This window comes from Patagioenas fasciata, chromosome 1, assembly GCF_037038585.1.
Source record: "Patagioenas fasciata isolate bPatFas1 chromosome 1, bPatFas1.hap1, whole genome shotgun sequence".
NCBI lineage: Eukaryota > Metazoa > Chordata > Aves > Columbiformes > Columbidae > Patagioenas > Patagioenas fasciata.
Window position 1 is genome coordinate 89,146,854 of NC_092520.1, and position 14,782 is coordinate 89,161,635.

Here is a 14,782-nt window from a genome sequence, read left to right on the forward strand (position 1 = left end):
ACCCATACTGGAGCAGTCTGTTCCTGTAGGACTGCACCCTGCAGAAGGGACCCATACTGGAGCAGTTCATGAAGAACTGCAGCTCATGGGAAGGACTCATGTTGAAGAAGTTAATGGGGGACTGTCTCCTGTGGGAAAGGCCACACACTGGAGCAGGCGAAGAGTGAGAAGTCCTCCCTCTGAGGAGAAAGGAGCAGCAGAGACAATATGTGATGAATTGGCCACAACCCCCATTCCTTGTCCCCCTGCACTGTTGCAGGGGAGGATGTAGAGAAAATTCGAAGCAAAGCTGAGCCTGGAAACAAGGGAGAGGTGGGGTGAAGCTGTTGTAAGATTTAGTTTTTATTTCTCCTTATCCTACTCTTATTTGATTGGTAATAAATTTTCCCCAAGTCGAGTCTGTTTTGCCCATGACAATAACTGCTCAGTGATCTCCCTGTCCTTATCTTGACCCATGAGCCTTTCATTATATTTTCTCTCCCTTGTCCAGATGAGGAGAGGAGTGATAAAATAGCTTTTGTGGGCACCTGGCATCCAGCCAGGCTCATCCCACCACATAGGTAAGCCACCAGCCACCCTGCCTGTTACAGGTGGCCCTTGAGAGAAGACTCAAGAAAGGGAAAACACCCTTGCTTTGTGGAAAGGAAATTGCCCTTTACATTATTTGCAGGCAAAGTTTCCCACAGTCTCACTGTAAGTATGGCTCAGGTGGGGTGGTGCTGCCTGGGCACTGCTGGTGTATCTGGGTACTGAGCCTGCCAGCTGTTAACAGAGACAGTAATGTTCACCTGACCTCAGATTTCACCTTACTGCATGATGCATGAAGACTAATCTACTATGCCAGTACTTTCTGCTAAGGGCAGCCTGGGAACTGCTCTCCACACCAAACAGCCTGCCTTTTCTTTTCCAAACCATCTGTCATGGTCTTGGGCGCAGCAAAGCTGTGACTGTGCCAGAGCCCATGAGAGCCTGCAGACCCCGGCTGTTCTGAGGTGTGAGTTTGGGTGAGCTGTGCCCACTGCTCTAAGGCAGTCATGGGGCAGCCCGAGGCAGGGCCTCCAAGGCTACGAACTGCTCTGGAGGAGCTTCTTTCAAAAAAGTATAGGAGCTACCGTGATGTTTTTAACTAGTCATAGCAAACTGTGGTCCTTCCACAGCAGTGGTGGCAGAGCTGCGTCCCTCCACAGAGGACATGATGCTCCGTCATGTACCTCCTCCCTTTGGGCCTCAGATGTGGCAGGTTTTTATTAATATAACACTGACCGCCAATTGCTGATGAAGCAATTATAGGGAGTGTTACGAAAGGCACAAAGAGAAAAGGCATGCAGAAATGTCTCCTGCCTCTCCCAGATGATAGCAGCAAGGGCAGGGGCTCTGGCTCCCTGTGAAACAGAGCTGTGACCGCCTGATGGAGAAGCTCAGACCTCCAGGGGCTTGGCAAAGGCGAGGTTGGGTTCTTGTCTGAAGCAGAGAGGCTGCACAGCACCAGCACATTGGCAGATCCTCTGATGTGTGTTCTCACAGCACAGGCTGTTCCTGTCAAGAATTACACAAATGATAGCTTTCACGTTGTTGCAGGGTTTTATTTCAGCATCCTAAGAGCCACGAAAGACAAATAAATTAAACCCCAGGGAAGGTCGGGCTCTCGGTGTAAGCAGGGAAGGAGTGGGTATTGGCTACATGCCCAGTGTGGGGGAGAAAACACAGAACAAAGGATAGGGGAGAACAGCCCAGCTTAGCCTCTGTGTCCTTCCTCCCAGGAAAGATCACAGGAATTTTACTGTGCTAAGTCATAGGAGCTGGCTACAGGATTTTGAAGTGAGTATTTATTTTTTTTCAGAGGGAGAGAGATTTCAGCTAGTTTGACAAGCTTATTTAAGTGACCACCTCTGGCTAGCACAGTGACGTCTGAGCCCACAGCTTCAGAATCCTTAACAATGGACCAGCTAATGTCTTCTTGTGGAGACAAGAAAGGGAGAGAAATCTGAGAGACCAGTGAGGAATTTATCATCTGTCTGCTCCTCCTTCCTGGAGGCTTCCAGCCTCCCCATCTCCTCTCAGGACCAGAAAGCCTCAGGAAGGAAGTGCATGGGGTAAAGCCCCAAAGAGAAGATAAGTGTGGGCTGTTGCCTGGTAACTGCAGGTGTAGCATCCCATTCCCTTTAGGTAGCACCTGCAAAAGATCTGTGGCTATCAAAAAGAGCGAGTTATTTTCTTCATGCTCTTTTTGTAAAGCTGCCTTAGTCCTGTTGACTTTAAACCCTATTAGAGCAGAAGTGTCCTAACTGGGATTTGAATGCCACAGTACCTTAATAATGATGTAAAAAAGGTATTCCCAGGTCCAGAATGTCCTCTAGTCTGAGAGGGCACTTGTGGGTAGAGAGATGGCAAGTATGCACACACAGGTGTGAATCAAATGTGGCAGTGTAGGGGGCCACATCACACAGGTGACTGCTCAACAGGAAGGGTGCAAGAAAAGAAACAAGTTCTGTCCTGCCACATCCCTAGTGGCTGCTTGGAGACAGGTTTGTTAATCTCTGATCTAAATTGTAACATCACAAAACCCATCTGCAATGGCTGTACTCAGCAGATGGCCCTCAACCTTTGGTGCTACCAAGTGGTGCAAGTTAGCCAGCACCCTCCCAGAGATCTCCACCTTTCACCCCTGCACCTCAGTGCGCACAGAGACAAGCACTCCTCACCACTGAGTGGTGGCCAGGTAGTTCCAGCCATGGCAGCTCACCTGTCTTCCTCACAGCTCTGTGTCACCCTGCCTGGTGATGCATATCTTGGCTGCTGCAGTGGCTCACTGAGACAGTACAGCTCTGCACAGAGGGGAAGAGCAAACCATTAGCTCAGCAAAAATCGAGGCATTGCACCCTGTGGCAGTGCTAGGTGTGCTCCTGGACTTCCTTCACTCCCTGCATTGCTTGCTTTAAATTTGATCATGAAAGGGAACACCAGCCACACATACTCCTAACCTAATCCTGGTCAGAGTTTATTCCATGGCAGCACTGCAGGGTTTCTTCTGTTTCAGTACCCATTCCCACTCCAAATTGCCATAATCTGAATTTTCATATTAATTTTCTAATGCACATAGAGCAGGAGAAGAGAGCAGCAAAATGGCCCTGGCAGTGATCTCTGCTATCCCTCTGAAATATTGTCCCTGGTACTTCCCCAGTGCTAACTGGCTGCCGAGAGCCCTGGGGGAGGAATGGGCTTAATGGTGTAATCAGGCAGCTCCTGAGGTGGCCAGCATTGCTGCATCTCCCAGGAGTGTAAATGCTCTCTGTGTCTCTCTCACTTTCTGCAGTCACATGGAAGGGCTTTTTTTTTCTTTTCCCTTTTCCCTTGAAGGTTATTTCTGACATGACAAATGCCCTCCTGAATCAGATTAATGGGCCATCTTGTCTGCCCAGCATCTCAAATCTGACAGTGCCAGCAGGAGATGCCATTTCAGGTGAGCATGTGAGTCTGGCTACCAGCAGTAGTCCTTCCTCCTCACTCTCCCCATGTTCCCAGCCACTGTATTTGGGCTGTTAGAGGGTACCCAGTTGCTTTGATATTTATTTATGGACTTGTTGTTGATTAATTTTTCTAGCCCTGTTTTGGACCTGATGATCCTGTCTGCCCCTCTGGGCTCCTGAGGCAGCAAGTGCAAGCTGACCGCCTGCAGTATAATGATGCACTCGCTGTTCCCTGCCTGGGACTGATGGCCCGTGAGGTTCAGCAGGTGCTCTCAAACTCTGGCTGTGGACGAGGTGGTGGATGATAGCTCTGCATCCAACATCATGACTTGGTAAACCTTGGGTCACACCTCCTTCCCCACCCCCTTCCAGGCCTCTCCAAGTGCTGCTTTCTTTGCTTTTTTCGAGCAGTTGATGAGCTCTTTATATTCTATATGATGGGGAAGGTTGTTGGCTTGTTCGTGCTAGGAACAGATTATGTAGCTAATGTGTGGGATGTGTAAATGAATTTTTAGGAGGTTAAAAACAGGATCTTGAAATGCTGGTATCTTGAGTTTTGCAAATTATCACATGTATTTTTTTTGTCTGTCTCCTTACTGAGGTATCCATAAGTTGCCACATGTGACTATTTCTGGTTTAGTTCTGTATTACTGTTAAGCAAAGGTGCTTTAGTCTGAAGCTCTTCCTCTAATGAACTGGGCAGCAGAATGTGAATGTTTTAGATAGACTTTAGATAGCTGTGTTTTGATCTGCTTGAGTGAAACAAGAACGTCTCCCCATTTCTCTTTCTCTCCCTGCCTACACAGCACACTGTTGGGTGTATGGTTTGCTCCTGGCTCATTTGAGGACAGGTACCAGCAGACAAAATAGTTTTGTAGTACAAAACAAAATTGTGGATCATCAGCTGTCTGGGATGTCTTGGGAACTGCAAATCAGTCTCAGTGGTTTCTTCTCCACTTTTGTTTCTCTCTACAAAGCTACAATCAGGGTTCCTGGGAAAGGAGGAAAACCTCTCCTACCACTTTCAGCAGCACACTAATAGTCAGCTTGCGCTCTCAGTTTTTGTTTTGATTGCCTCTTCCTCCTGCCTTAACATTTTATATCTTTACATCACCTCTGCAAAAGCTGGTACTTCTCTTTCTGCATTTCTGAAATGCAGCTTCTATTTAGTTACGACTGAGCTATTTCTGATGGAGCCAGGGCCTGTGATGCCCCGTGCCTGCAGACAGCTAGCGCAGAGACTCTGCCTGCCCGGGAAAGTTTCGGATCTGATCTCCTCTGCAGCAGCCAGCCCTGAACAGGGGTTGCCACTGGTGTCCGCCTTCCCTGGCTGACCCTAGGAGCTCTGTCTCCTTGCCCATGGAGTGAGCGTGGGACGGCTGGCCCCACAGCTCACACCCCGAACCTTGTGTGCTGCTGTGTCTCCTGTGGTGTGACAAGCAGCATCCACACACCAGCTGTCTAATGAATACTTTGTAGGCACAGAGGTGAAGGTGGTGCCTTATAGTCAGAATGGGAAAGAGGAAAATGCTGCAGCTTTGCACCAATAAATGTTTATTGTCAAATGAAGCTTTCTGAGGCAGTCATCAAAAGCTTTACAAAATGTCCTCTCTGTTCAGGTATTTTGAGCAAGAGGCTTAAAATACTGCCTGTAGGAATTCCTGGATTTTCTACCGTGGAAATGGACTCCTGTCAGTAAGCTTACCTACTGGCATTCCTTTTTGGCCAAGTGGTGAATACATAATACATTTATCATTGTTCTACACAGTGCCTGTTTTTGCTAGCTACTTCACACTAATTTGGTACTCTTGCTCCCAGTTTTGAATCGGAGTCCTCGCTGTAGACCTAGTAACCCCTTCAGATAGCATCCTTAACCACTCCACTTCATCCTGCCTCATTTTAAATCTCTGTCACGTAGCTGTGGTTAACACAGACTGGGTCCCGAAGACCCATGATGGTCAATGGAGAGGCCACTTAGAAGCAGACGCCTACACTGCAAAAAGATAGAAGGAAGCAAGAGGAGCCTGGAGTCCAGACAGAGACAATTTTCTCCAGTTCAGGCCAAGCTTATAGTTCCTTGACTAGGATTTTTACCATTTGTACGGCCACAAGAGCTGTTTGCAACAACTACAGCCCCCCCATCCTACCATGCTAGTTGTCTCCTGTCTCATTTCAGTCAACAGGGATCTAGTTTAGCATGTAATTCATTTACCAAATGTGTACATTTTGGGTTGAGATGAGTCATTTGCTTGACTCCACTGACAGTCTCCTCACTGCCTGTAATACACAGTGTAAAGCACTGAAGTGTTGGCAGACCGCGTAGCCTGGACTCACATGACAGGGAGAGCAATAAAAAGACCTAAAGAAGCTTCTGCTTTTTGGTGGCATGTCTGGTGAATTCAAAGATTGGCCCTCTACACTTGTTAGATGGGGAAAGTAGTTATTACAAGTAAACTCAGGTAAAAGGGTAAAAAAATCTGTAAATGTTTGTCAGGCAAAAGCAGATGTATATTCCTGCTGAGCTGACTTAGGTTCAACTACTTTTAGCATGTTCCAGATTCAAGATGGGAAGAGCTGAAAAATCACTTGGCATTTTGAGTGTGGTGCTGACACTTCTTAACAAGTGAGAAGGAGGGGTGGAAAGGGAGAGGAGGGGAAGACAGGAAAGACTGACTGTGTCTCACACCTGAGAAATAAACACTCTGTGGACTCCAGAGGTATGGTTAGGAGTCGTCATGTGGTGGTTTGAAACAACACCCTCCATTTCATTTCCCCTGTTGATGTGTTAGTTTCTTGGAGAGGTTTTAGTGTATATAGGACATATCCCTTTCAGAGGACATGAGTCTGGAAGGTCTGTTTCAAATAGGCACCTGTGCCTGATGGGGATATAAAAGCCCGAATCACAGAGATCCAGGGAAGTTGTAATCCATGTAACCATAGTTGCTGCATGCTTGCAAATTGAGTGTTACTCAGGAGCGACACAGTGGAGTAGGCAAATCTTAGAGGAGGATGTAGGAAGGCAAGAATAAACCATCTCTGAGGAAAGGGAGTGGAGAAACAAAACAGAGAAAAACATGGAGAGTCTTTTCGTATTGAAGTTACATTTACTACAATGGCAAAAGCATCAGCAATGAGGCACATTCCTCACCCCCCTCATTCCCTCACCTGGTGATCAGTGTGTTTGTGGTTCCCAGGAGGATTGAGGGCCTGAAGAGCTGTATTCTTTCAGCAGCTTCTCCTACTTGCACTGCTCAAAGGACTCAAGCCTGGAAGACCATCTCACAGACCCTAAGCACCACCTTACCCTGGCAATCTTGCCTACCCAAAATGGGTAGTGGATGACTTGCAGGACTTGTGTGGCGAGATGTCCCTGGGCAGTACTTCCACTTCTGATCCCAGGGATAATTTCCCAGAAGCTCCACATGTTCCCAGGACCATCGTCACACTTGGGGAGAGGAATCCAAACATGGTGGCCACCCAGGAGGAAATCCTGTCATCCTCAACCTTTGGGAGAAAACCAGATGAGGACAACAGACATCAGGTGTTTTCCCAGTACGGACTCAGGACTACGTATCCACCCTGAGCTCACAGGCCATGGTCACATTGTCCAAACATAAACAGGCAGGTAGATGGAGAAGCCGTCTTCATGGTGCCATTCAAATGGTACCAGGAAAGACAGAAATAGAGGCATTAAGCGTTAAAAGGGAGATCACGTGCATACAAGCTGATGTGGGCAGTGGACAGACAGAAGGACAGCACAGTACATTCTAGAAGTAGTGGCAAGTGAGGGTGGCAGCGCTTGCTAGGGTCGCCCAGCTTCTGAAAGTGCCAAACTGTACGTGCAGCCGAATTGTTTACCCCTGCAGGCTGGATTATAGATACTTTGAAATAAACACCTTGAACTTGGGTCGTAACGGGGATGTGAGACGCCTCAGGACGAAATGCTTTGATCAGCAGAGCCACACTTATTGCACGGCATTAATTGCTAAGGTAGGCTGAGCCAGATGTCACACCAGCTTTTTCTCCATCAAAGGCAGCAGCAGCGTGATGTTTCCTATGCATCTCAGCACTCATTTCCTGCAGAACAGCTTTTATATTTCATGGTTCCCCTGGTCTCTTTTTCCAGTTGCTTGAACAGCTCTGTCTAATTCAGTCGTGGAAGAACTTGCATTTCTTTTGCAATACCAAGACCTGTGCCCTCCTCACTTTCATGAAGCCCTGAGCCAAACGCCCCCAAGCTGGAAGCGACCTAAAATGGAAAGCGTTACATGTTTACACAGACAATACCTTGCCTCCTTTTAAACTAATTAAGACCATTGCTCACAGGTAAGAAAAGGCTAACAGTGCTTATTGAGGTCTAATTATTTATTGTTGAAGAAGCACCGATTTTGGACGAGAGTTTCCTTCAGCTAAATGCCATCAAAACAGATTAAAAAAAACCCCAAACTTCCAAGGAGTTTACAGCTTATGCAGGCTGCAGCCAGGTGGGAGGAAAATAATCAGAGCAGACTTACAAACAAATCTACGGTTTTGTGTTAATGGAGCCAGAGTTTGTTCTTGAGTTGCGTAACATTCTGCAGTGCTATAAAACTGAAGGAAACATTATGCAGTAGCAAAATGTTGAGGACTTTGTTGTGTACATTAACAAAGTAGTTTAGTCAAAAGCATATGGAGCCATTTAAGATGCCATTCAGCTAACACTGTCTTGCCTACACTGTGCATATATTCAGTGTTTATTGTAATTATAGGTTCACAGAGCTGCATCTACAAGTGTGTGTTCTTAATGTAGTTAGTTGACTGTGTGATAGAGGCCTATTTTTATCATTGCCTTCGACTTACAACATTTCCTGAGTTGTGAATTTAAATTTGAACTTTTAAATATAAAAGTCTGTGTTAATGAGAATCTTGTGTATTTTATAAAGCTACAGAGCTGTGGACCTCGAAGAGCTCCTAATTATTTCAAAACAGAAATAATAATAACATTTTCTGTCTTCCTTCCCAGCCATCAAGATGAATTGTTTGATTAGATATTAGCTGTGTTTATGTTTTTGCATACTGTTGAGCTAAGAGATTTTACTGGGGAAAAAAAGAATCTTCATGCTCACTTCTGAGTCTCAACCTCTGACTCTTGATGTCTTACCTACCTACAGGCATTGCATTTGGAAAAAGTACATGTTTTAGGCGTGCTAACTTAGTAAGAATTCTGATACAAAATTGCTTGCTTTCACAAGCTTGCTATGGAAGTGTTTGGGTTTTTTTTTGTTTGTTTGGGTGTTTTTAGGGGCAATTTTATAATCACAAAAGGGCATGATGTTTTGCTCGGTGTCAGTCTCAGGAGCATTAGGGATTTCATCTGGGCTGATGATGGACTGGACTAATCTCACAAGTATCTCACCTTGTGCTCTGACCACAGCACCACAAGCAGGCTGCGGTCCACGTGACCGCAGCCGAGGGCTTGGAAGCGAGATGCGAGTATATCTTCAAGGTCCTGAAATCGGGAGGCAGATAAGAATGCATTGTATATTCAAGTCTGAGGATCTTGCACTGCTAAGCACATGTTTTGAATGCATAGTACTGCTAATACTGTAGAACATTCCTTCTTTCAGCTACACTTGTTACAGTTCTCACATATGGCTACCAAAGCCACATGCTAGGGCTCATGAATTTAGGCAGATCAACAGAAACCTGATGTACATAAAAGCTGTGCTGTTTGTCGGTTGTTTTTAACCTGTTTGGTTTCCAAGCCTCAGATGAAGTCTTACAGTCAAGGTAATGATTGGAAAGCCCGCGAGGGCAAACTAGTAAGAAAACTGAGGACATGGGTGTTTATTCCACGTTGTCAGGGCTTCACAGCTCTGTCTCTGCTTCCTCTTAAAGTAGGACAATCAGCCTTCCCCAGAAAGTAGGTTTGTATGTCTCCTCCTTCCAGAAACTGTGCAAGGTTTAATCCTCTGCTCATAAAATACAGTTGAAGCTTTTGACCCTTGTTTATTTTAAATGAGGCTGGCTTTTAACACGGAACTCCACAACTTCCAGCCGATAGCTGCATTTCACTATCCCACTTGGTTTATCGTCAAAGTGGGTGATACTCAATCAATCCTGCATGCAGAAGCCAGGTGCTTAGCTACCATCCTCTGTCAGCTTTTCTACTTTATGAACCTGTCAGACTGTTTTTATTCATACCTAATATAATCTCTCCACAATAAGGAGCTTGCATGGCTAGAGACAGGCAGGAGGCTGCTGCTGATACCTGGGAACTGTGATAAACTGCTGGGCAGCTTTTGGGGTTGCAGCAGCCGTGGGAGTGTCGCTCTTGAAGTTTCAGGAACTTTGTTCATCCCCTGTGCTTTACGTGCATGTCACGGTGCGCATTTATTGCCTTTCTATCAGGAATGTGCCTGTGTGGAGGGAGTCATAAAAACTGATCACTTAGTCAGTGCATAAAACTAGGTGATTGATTAACAGTTCGTCCACAAGTAGCAAGAGCAGCATCGGTGTCTCACCGGACAAATAACCCCACACCAGGAATCTTGACTGTCTGGGAACTGCTGTTCAAAGCAATTGCATTTTTCTATAACGGGGATTGCATAGGATTATGGTATTATAAATGGAATTTGCTCTAAAGGCCAGTGGTCCTCTGTATCTTATGGATTACTGCAGCTTCTCCTAAAAGGAATTTTGGTAATGCTCCTTTAATGAGACTGCGCTAAATTGAATTAGATCCTCCCTTCCCTCAAAGTGGGATCTTTTTCTGTGATATTGCAAATGTGCACAGACAAGAGTCTTATGTTTTCCTTTCTGGGGGTCTGTGTGACCTGTATAACAAGACTTACTCAGACATACATGACCCTAAGCCTAAATATCCATCACCCAATATTCTGGCCCAAACAGTCCATTTTTAAAACCAGAGATGGTTAATCCTCTGGGGACATCCTGCAAGTTCTTTGTCGCCCTGCACCCTTACATGTGGCTTGTGAAACTACCTGCCCTGTCTGTCCCCTCACTGGATGAAGGTACCTCCCGTGGCCCAGGCCAGCAGGTGAACTGGCTGAACAGGTGAGGTTTTGTAGGTCACGGATGGGGAAGGACGAGTCAGTGCAACAGGGTTAGAAACTGTAGTCTTCTCTTAGTTGAGGTCCGGAGCGACTCCTCCCCTCACCAGAGCTGTGCAGCCCCACGGCAGCCACGCTTTGTCTCGCTGTGGAGACAAAAGCTGCAGGTGATGCTGGAGAGCAGGCTGCTGTGGGTTGCAGACAAACCGCGTTAAGAGGAGGCTTTCCCCAGATAGATCTTGCTTTCTTCCACTTCTAGCTCTCTTCCCTCAGTCCTGCTTTATCTAACCTGTTTGCTCTATAGAAACAGTGATTAGCTTCCCTTTTCATGCAACATGCACCTCCAGTTTTACTCCATAACCCAACTTGTAGCTCCATTAACTGACCTCTAAGCTCAACCTGAGGGGTCCATGCTGTGAGCTGAGTACAGAGGCCACCTTGAAGATCACTGGGTCTACTCACCCACTGTGGTCTCACCTCTCTGATCTAGTGACCCCTGTGCGTGGGTTACTGCTGCAGCCATGGCCCCAGAGGGCCAGGGGCTGAATCATAGAACACCAGGATGGATGGGACCACAAGGATCATCTGCTCCCACCTTTCTTGGCAAAAGCAGTCTAGACAAGATGGCTGAGCCCCCTGTACAGCTCAATCTTAAAAGTGTCCAATGTTGGGGAATCCACCACTTCCCTGGGGAGACTGTTCTCATTGAGAAAAATTCCTCTTCCATGTCCAATCAGGAACTCCTCAGGAGTAACTTGTTCCCATTACCCCTCGTTTCCCTGCAATTCCTTGTAAAAAGAGAGTCTCCATCTTCTTTACAGCCACCTTTAAAAGTACTGGGCCATGGTGGTGAGGCCTCCCTAAGCCTTTTTTTTCCCCATGGCTAGGAAGCTCTCAGCTGGCAATGAGCAGAAGGTGCTGGGCTGGGGTTTATGTACCACAGCTCACCAAAGGCTTCACCCGCTTCCTGCAGATTTAGGGGAAAAAAATGCTGGTGGTGCCGTTTCACCCTTCCTGGGCACCCGCTGTCGTGCCACAGCACCAGGCTGGATGGTTTTGCAGCCTGGGAGGCCTGTCGTGCACAGCACTCCCCTCTGCACAAGGGCAGCCGGTGGGCGCAAAAACACACCACTGGAACAGGGCTCCTCCAGGAATGTGTTTATTTACACTGAAACACTATCATACAAAATGAAAGAAGGAAAAAAAAAAAGAGAGGACGTCTAAGAGGGGTAGATGTGCCAGTCGGTGCCCCTCGCTCTCACCCTTGTCTCGCTGCTTCTGGCTGCACGTGCCGTGATCCTCGCAGGAAAATCCCAACCCTCTCTCAGTGTGAATATCCTTGTTTTCCATGTAAGTGGCTTTCAGAAATCTCTGTTCTCTGCTTCCAAAGAAAACTCTTGCCCAAGTGGTTTTTTCTTAATTTATTTATGTAACACAGTGTAGAAAGCTATCAATTCATAAGCAATGGTTCTGTACAATCATCCTGCAGAGGATCCCTGTTAATTTTCGACCAGCAGGCACTTTTCCCCCCAAGAAGTGCTCACAATTAACAGGGATTCTTTTTAATATTTTTTTTAAGATCAAAAAGATACATGGAAAAGAAAATAAAGTTTACCTTTCAATGCCTAAAGTGTGCACATAAAACAGGCACAAAGAAACGAATGTGTATTCCCATGATTTCTACATCACTAATACAGCAGGAGCAACAATCTGTACAATAAAATGCAGCTGCAGAGGAAAAGAATTTCAGTAACTCATCTGGAATACTTTTTAAAAAATGTTGTTTTACTTTAAAATGCATAGTGATCAGAAAAAAATGCTCAGCAGAGAGAAGCAGCTAAACCCCACAGACACGGAAAGCATCCCCCATCAATTCTTAAAGCATATTTCAATTAGGACTTAATTTTTGTCACAAATCACAAGAATAATATACAACTGGCTAAGGAGCTACATGATAAATAATTGGGAAAGAGAATCTACCCATGCACTAGTTAAATACAGCTAACCTCTTTACAATACACAAAAAACATTCATTAATAATGTAGTGTAAAGACTGAAATGTAAAGAGAAAGAGAGAGAAAATACATTACTGATTTTATTAATTCAAGTTCAGGCATCTACTTGTGTTACAGCACAGCTGTCAAAAGGCGAGAATGAGTAAATAATAAAACAGAGTGTTTTTCTTTCTTTCCGCATTACTCTATAACTGAACACCGATGGGCAGTGAAGCAATCATTCTGCTGTCCAACTCATGAGGCTGCTGTGGTGTCCTAGTTCTGCATCTGTTCGAAGAACTTGTAGGTGGGGTTTTCGTAGCCATTCTGCTGCATCTTGGAAAGGTGGCGCTCCTCTGGTGTCACTGCAGCATCCACCTGTCAGGAGAAGAAACAACCAGGGGTCAGATTCTGGCTTAATTCACAGCACACCCCACATTTCCCCACTTTAGGGCCACCCAACATACTGTGTACCCTCTCCTGTGCAGTCAGCCAGAAAGTGTCCTCTGAAACACACAAGACAGGGTTTTATTTGAAAGCTTCTTCCCTGGCTCCCTCCCCATCCCCCCCCTTTTTTTTTAATGAAGAGGAAGAAGTAAGTTAGGTTCCAATCTCAGTCCAAATCTCATAAGAAAGTCTAAAAGAAAGGTGGCTGGGAAGTGATAGGGACACTTCTTCACTAAACAGTGTTAAACCTTGTACCTGGAGGCCCTAACACTGTCTGAAGAGGCAACTGTCTCTGAAAACTCTTCTCTCCATTTACACAGGACTGCGGTGGCGTCTTGAACAAAATAAACAGGCAGAACTGCACCCAGCAATGAATGAGAAGCCAGCAAACAGCTTTAAAGAGTAACTTGCAAGAGACAGCCCTTCCAGCTCCAACAGTCATGGTTCACTTTTTGGACAGAGTAATATGCAAGAGAAGATAAAGCAACAGCAACAATTCTCCAAGTCTTAAAGAAAACCCCTGGGGTATATTTTGCACCTCCCCACTAGTCCCCCATTATTAGTTTTTTCCTCCTAGGATGTATATTGGTATCTGTACTAGGAATCAACTGAGTCTCAAAAAGAAAAGAAAAAGCTCACTAAAAAGCTGAAGGAAGTGGCTTGAGGCTGTCTTCTGCCTATACTGTGCTCTCAGATCTGTTGCAGATACTGTGGTCTCAAGACCAAGAAAAATTAATTGGAAAAAAATAAAATGAGAGTAGCAAGGAAATGTCAGAGTAGCCAGCTCCAAGGTGAGAAAAAAAAAATCTCGTTGCATTCACAGAAATGGAACTGGCTCCAAGGTCGAGTTTCATTCAATTTAGTGACAAAAAACCTGACATGTCTGCACTGGTTTAAGTATTTCTACTTAACAAAAATTGACCTTTCTTGATTACCTGGAAGACAGGCATAAAGACAGCTCAGTCAAGACTTCTCTACTGAATACCTGCAGCTCCACAAATTATTTTCTTCCTTCACTGAACAATTACAGAAATAAAAGACCACATCAAATTAAGAGCGGGTGAGAGTAGTCTCTTAATGTTAATTAGGTATTTTACCTCTGCTGTACGAGCTCAATAGCTGTTGTGTATTCAAAAAGTACTGTATCTTGGCTATCTTACTAGCTACCTATGAAAACAGAACTAAGAAGCCTGTTTGTCAGCTATTTCATTTGCTGTCTGTTCTTTCTAGAGTCTGATAGCTCTTAAGAAAGGAGATAAAAAGTTAATTTCACATCATCAAAAATTTAAAACCAGGAAGGTGCCTAAAACTCTACACTAAAGTATTAGTTATGGACATTTTCCTATGGATTCTGATAAGTAGTGACCTTTAGGAAAAACATCCATTTATTTTTAGCATAAAAATAACCAATAATGGAAAAGTATATTCTCTCAAGAAGCCTTCTACAGCAAGCTTACTCTAACCTTTTAATAAAAGAAACAAAGGAGAAGTAGTTATGTCATATACTTATTTCCAATCTATTCTACAATACTGGTAATAACTCAGCCTAGCAAGGACAGACTATGACCGTTAGTAAGTTGTTACCTGCTACCCTGGAGAAAGACTAAAGGTATGTTATTCCACACCAGGGACAAATGCAGGTTGCTTAGCTGATTTTGGCAGCTGTTCATTTATTTTGGTAGGTTTTACCACAGGACCACCAAAAAATGGGTCCTCTCTATCTTCTGTCTTGATGTTCTTTTACTTGTTACTTAAGAGAAGAAAGAGTTCTGTGCGTGGGACATGCATTGGACTGTTCCGATGAACTGCTAACCCAAATCCA

General features: G+C 45.1%; 1 protein-coding gene across 4 annotated transcripts in view; it reads right to left on the minus strand.

Annotated features, from left to right (window-relative positions):
* Positions 1-11,925: 11,925 nt before the first annotated feature.
* The window catches only part of APP (amyloid beta precursor protein), a 223,254-nt gene continuing 220,397 nt past the window's right edge, over positions 11,926-14,782 (minus strand). For all 4 annotated transcript variants that reach the window (XM_071810212.1, XM_071810209.1, XM_065862654.2 and 1 more), the window contains one exon: positions 11,926-12,891. In XM_071810212.1, the coding sequence (XP_071666313.1) occupies positions 12,790-12,891 (102 nt within the window). In that variant the 3' untranslated portion in view covers positions 11,926-12,789. The remainder of the gene's footprint in view (positions 12,892-14,782) is intronic.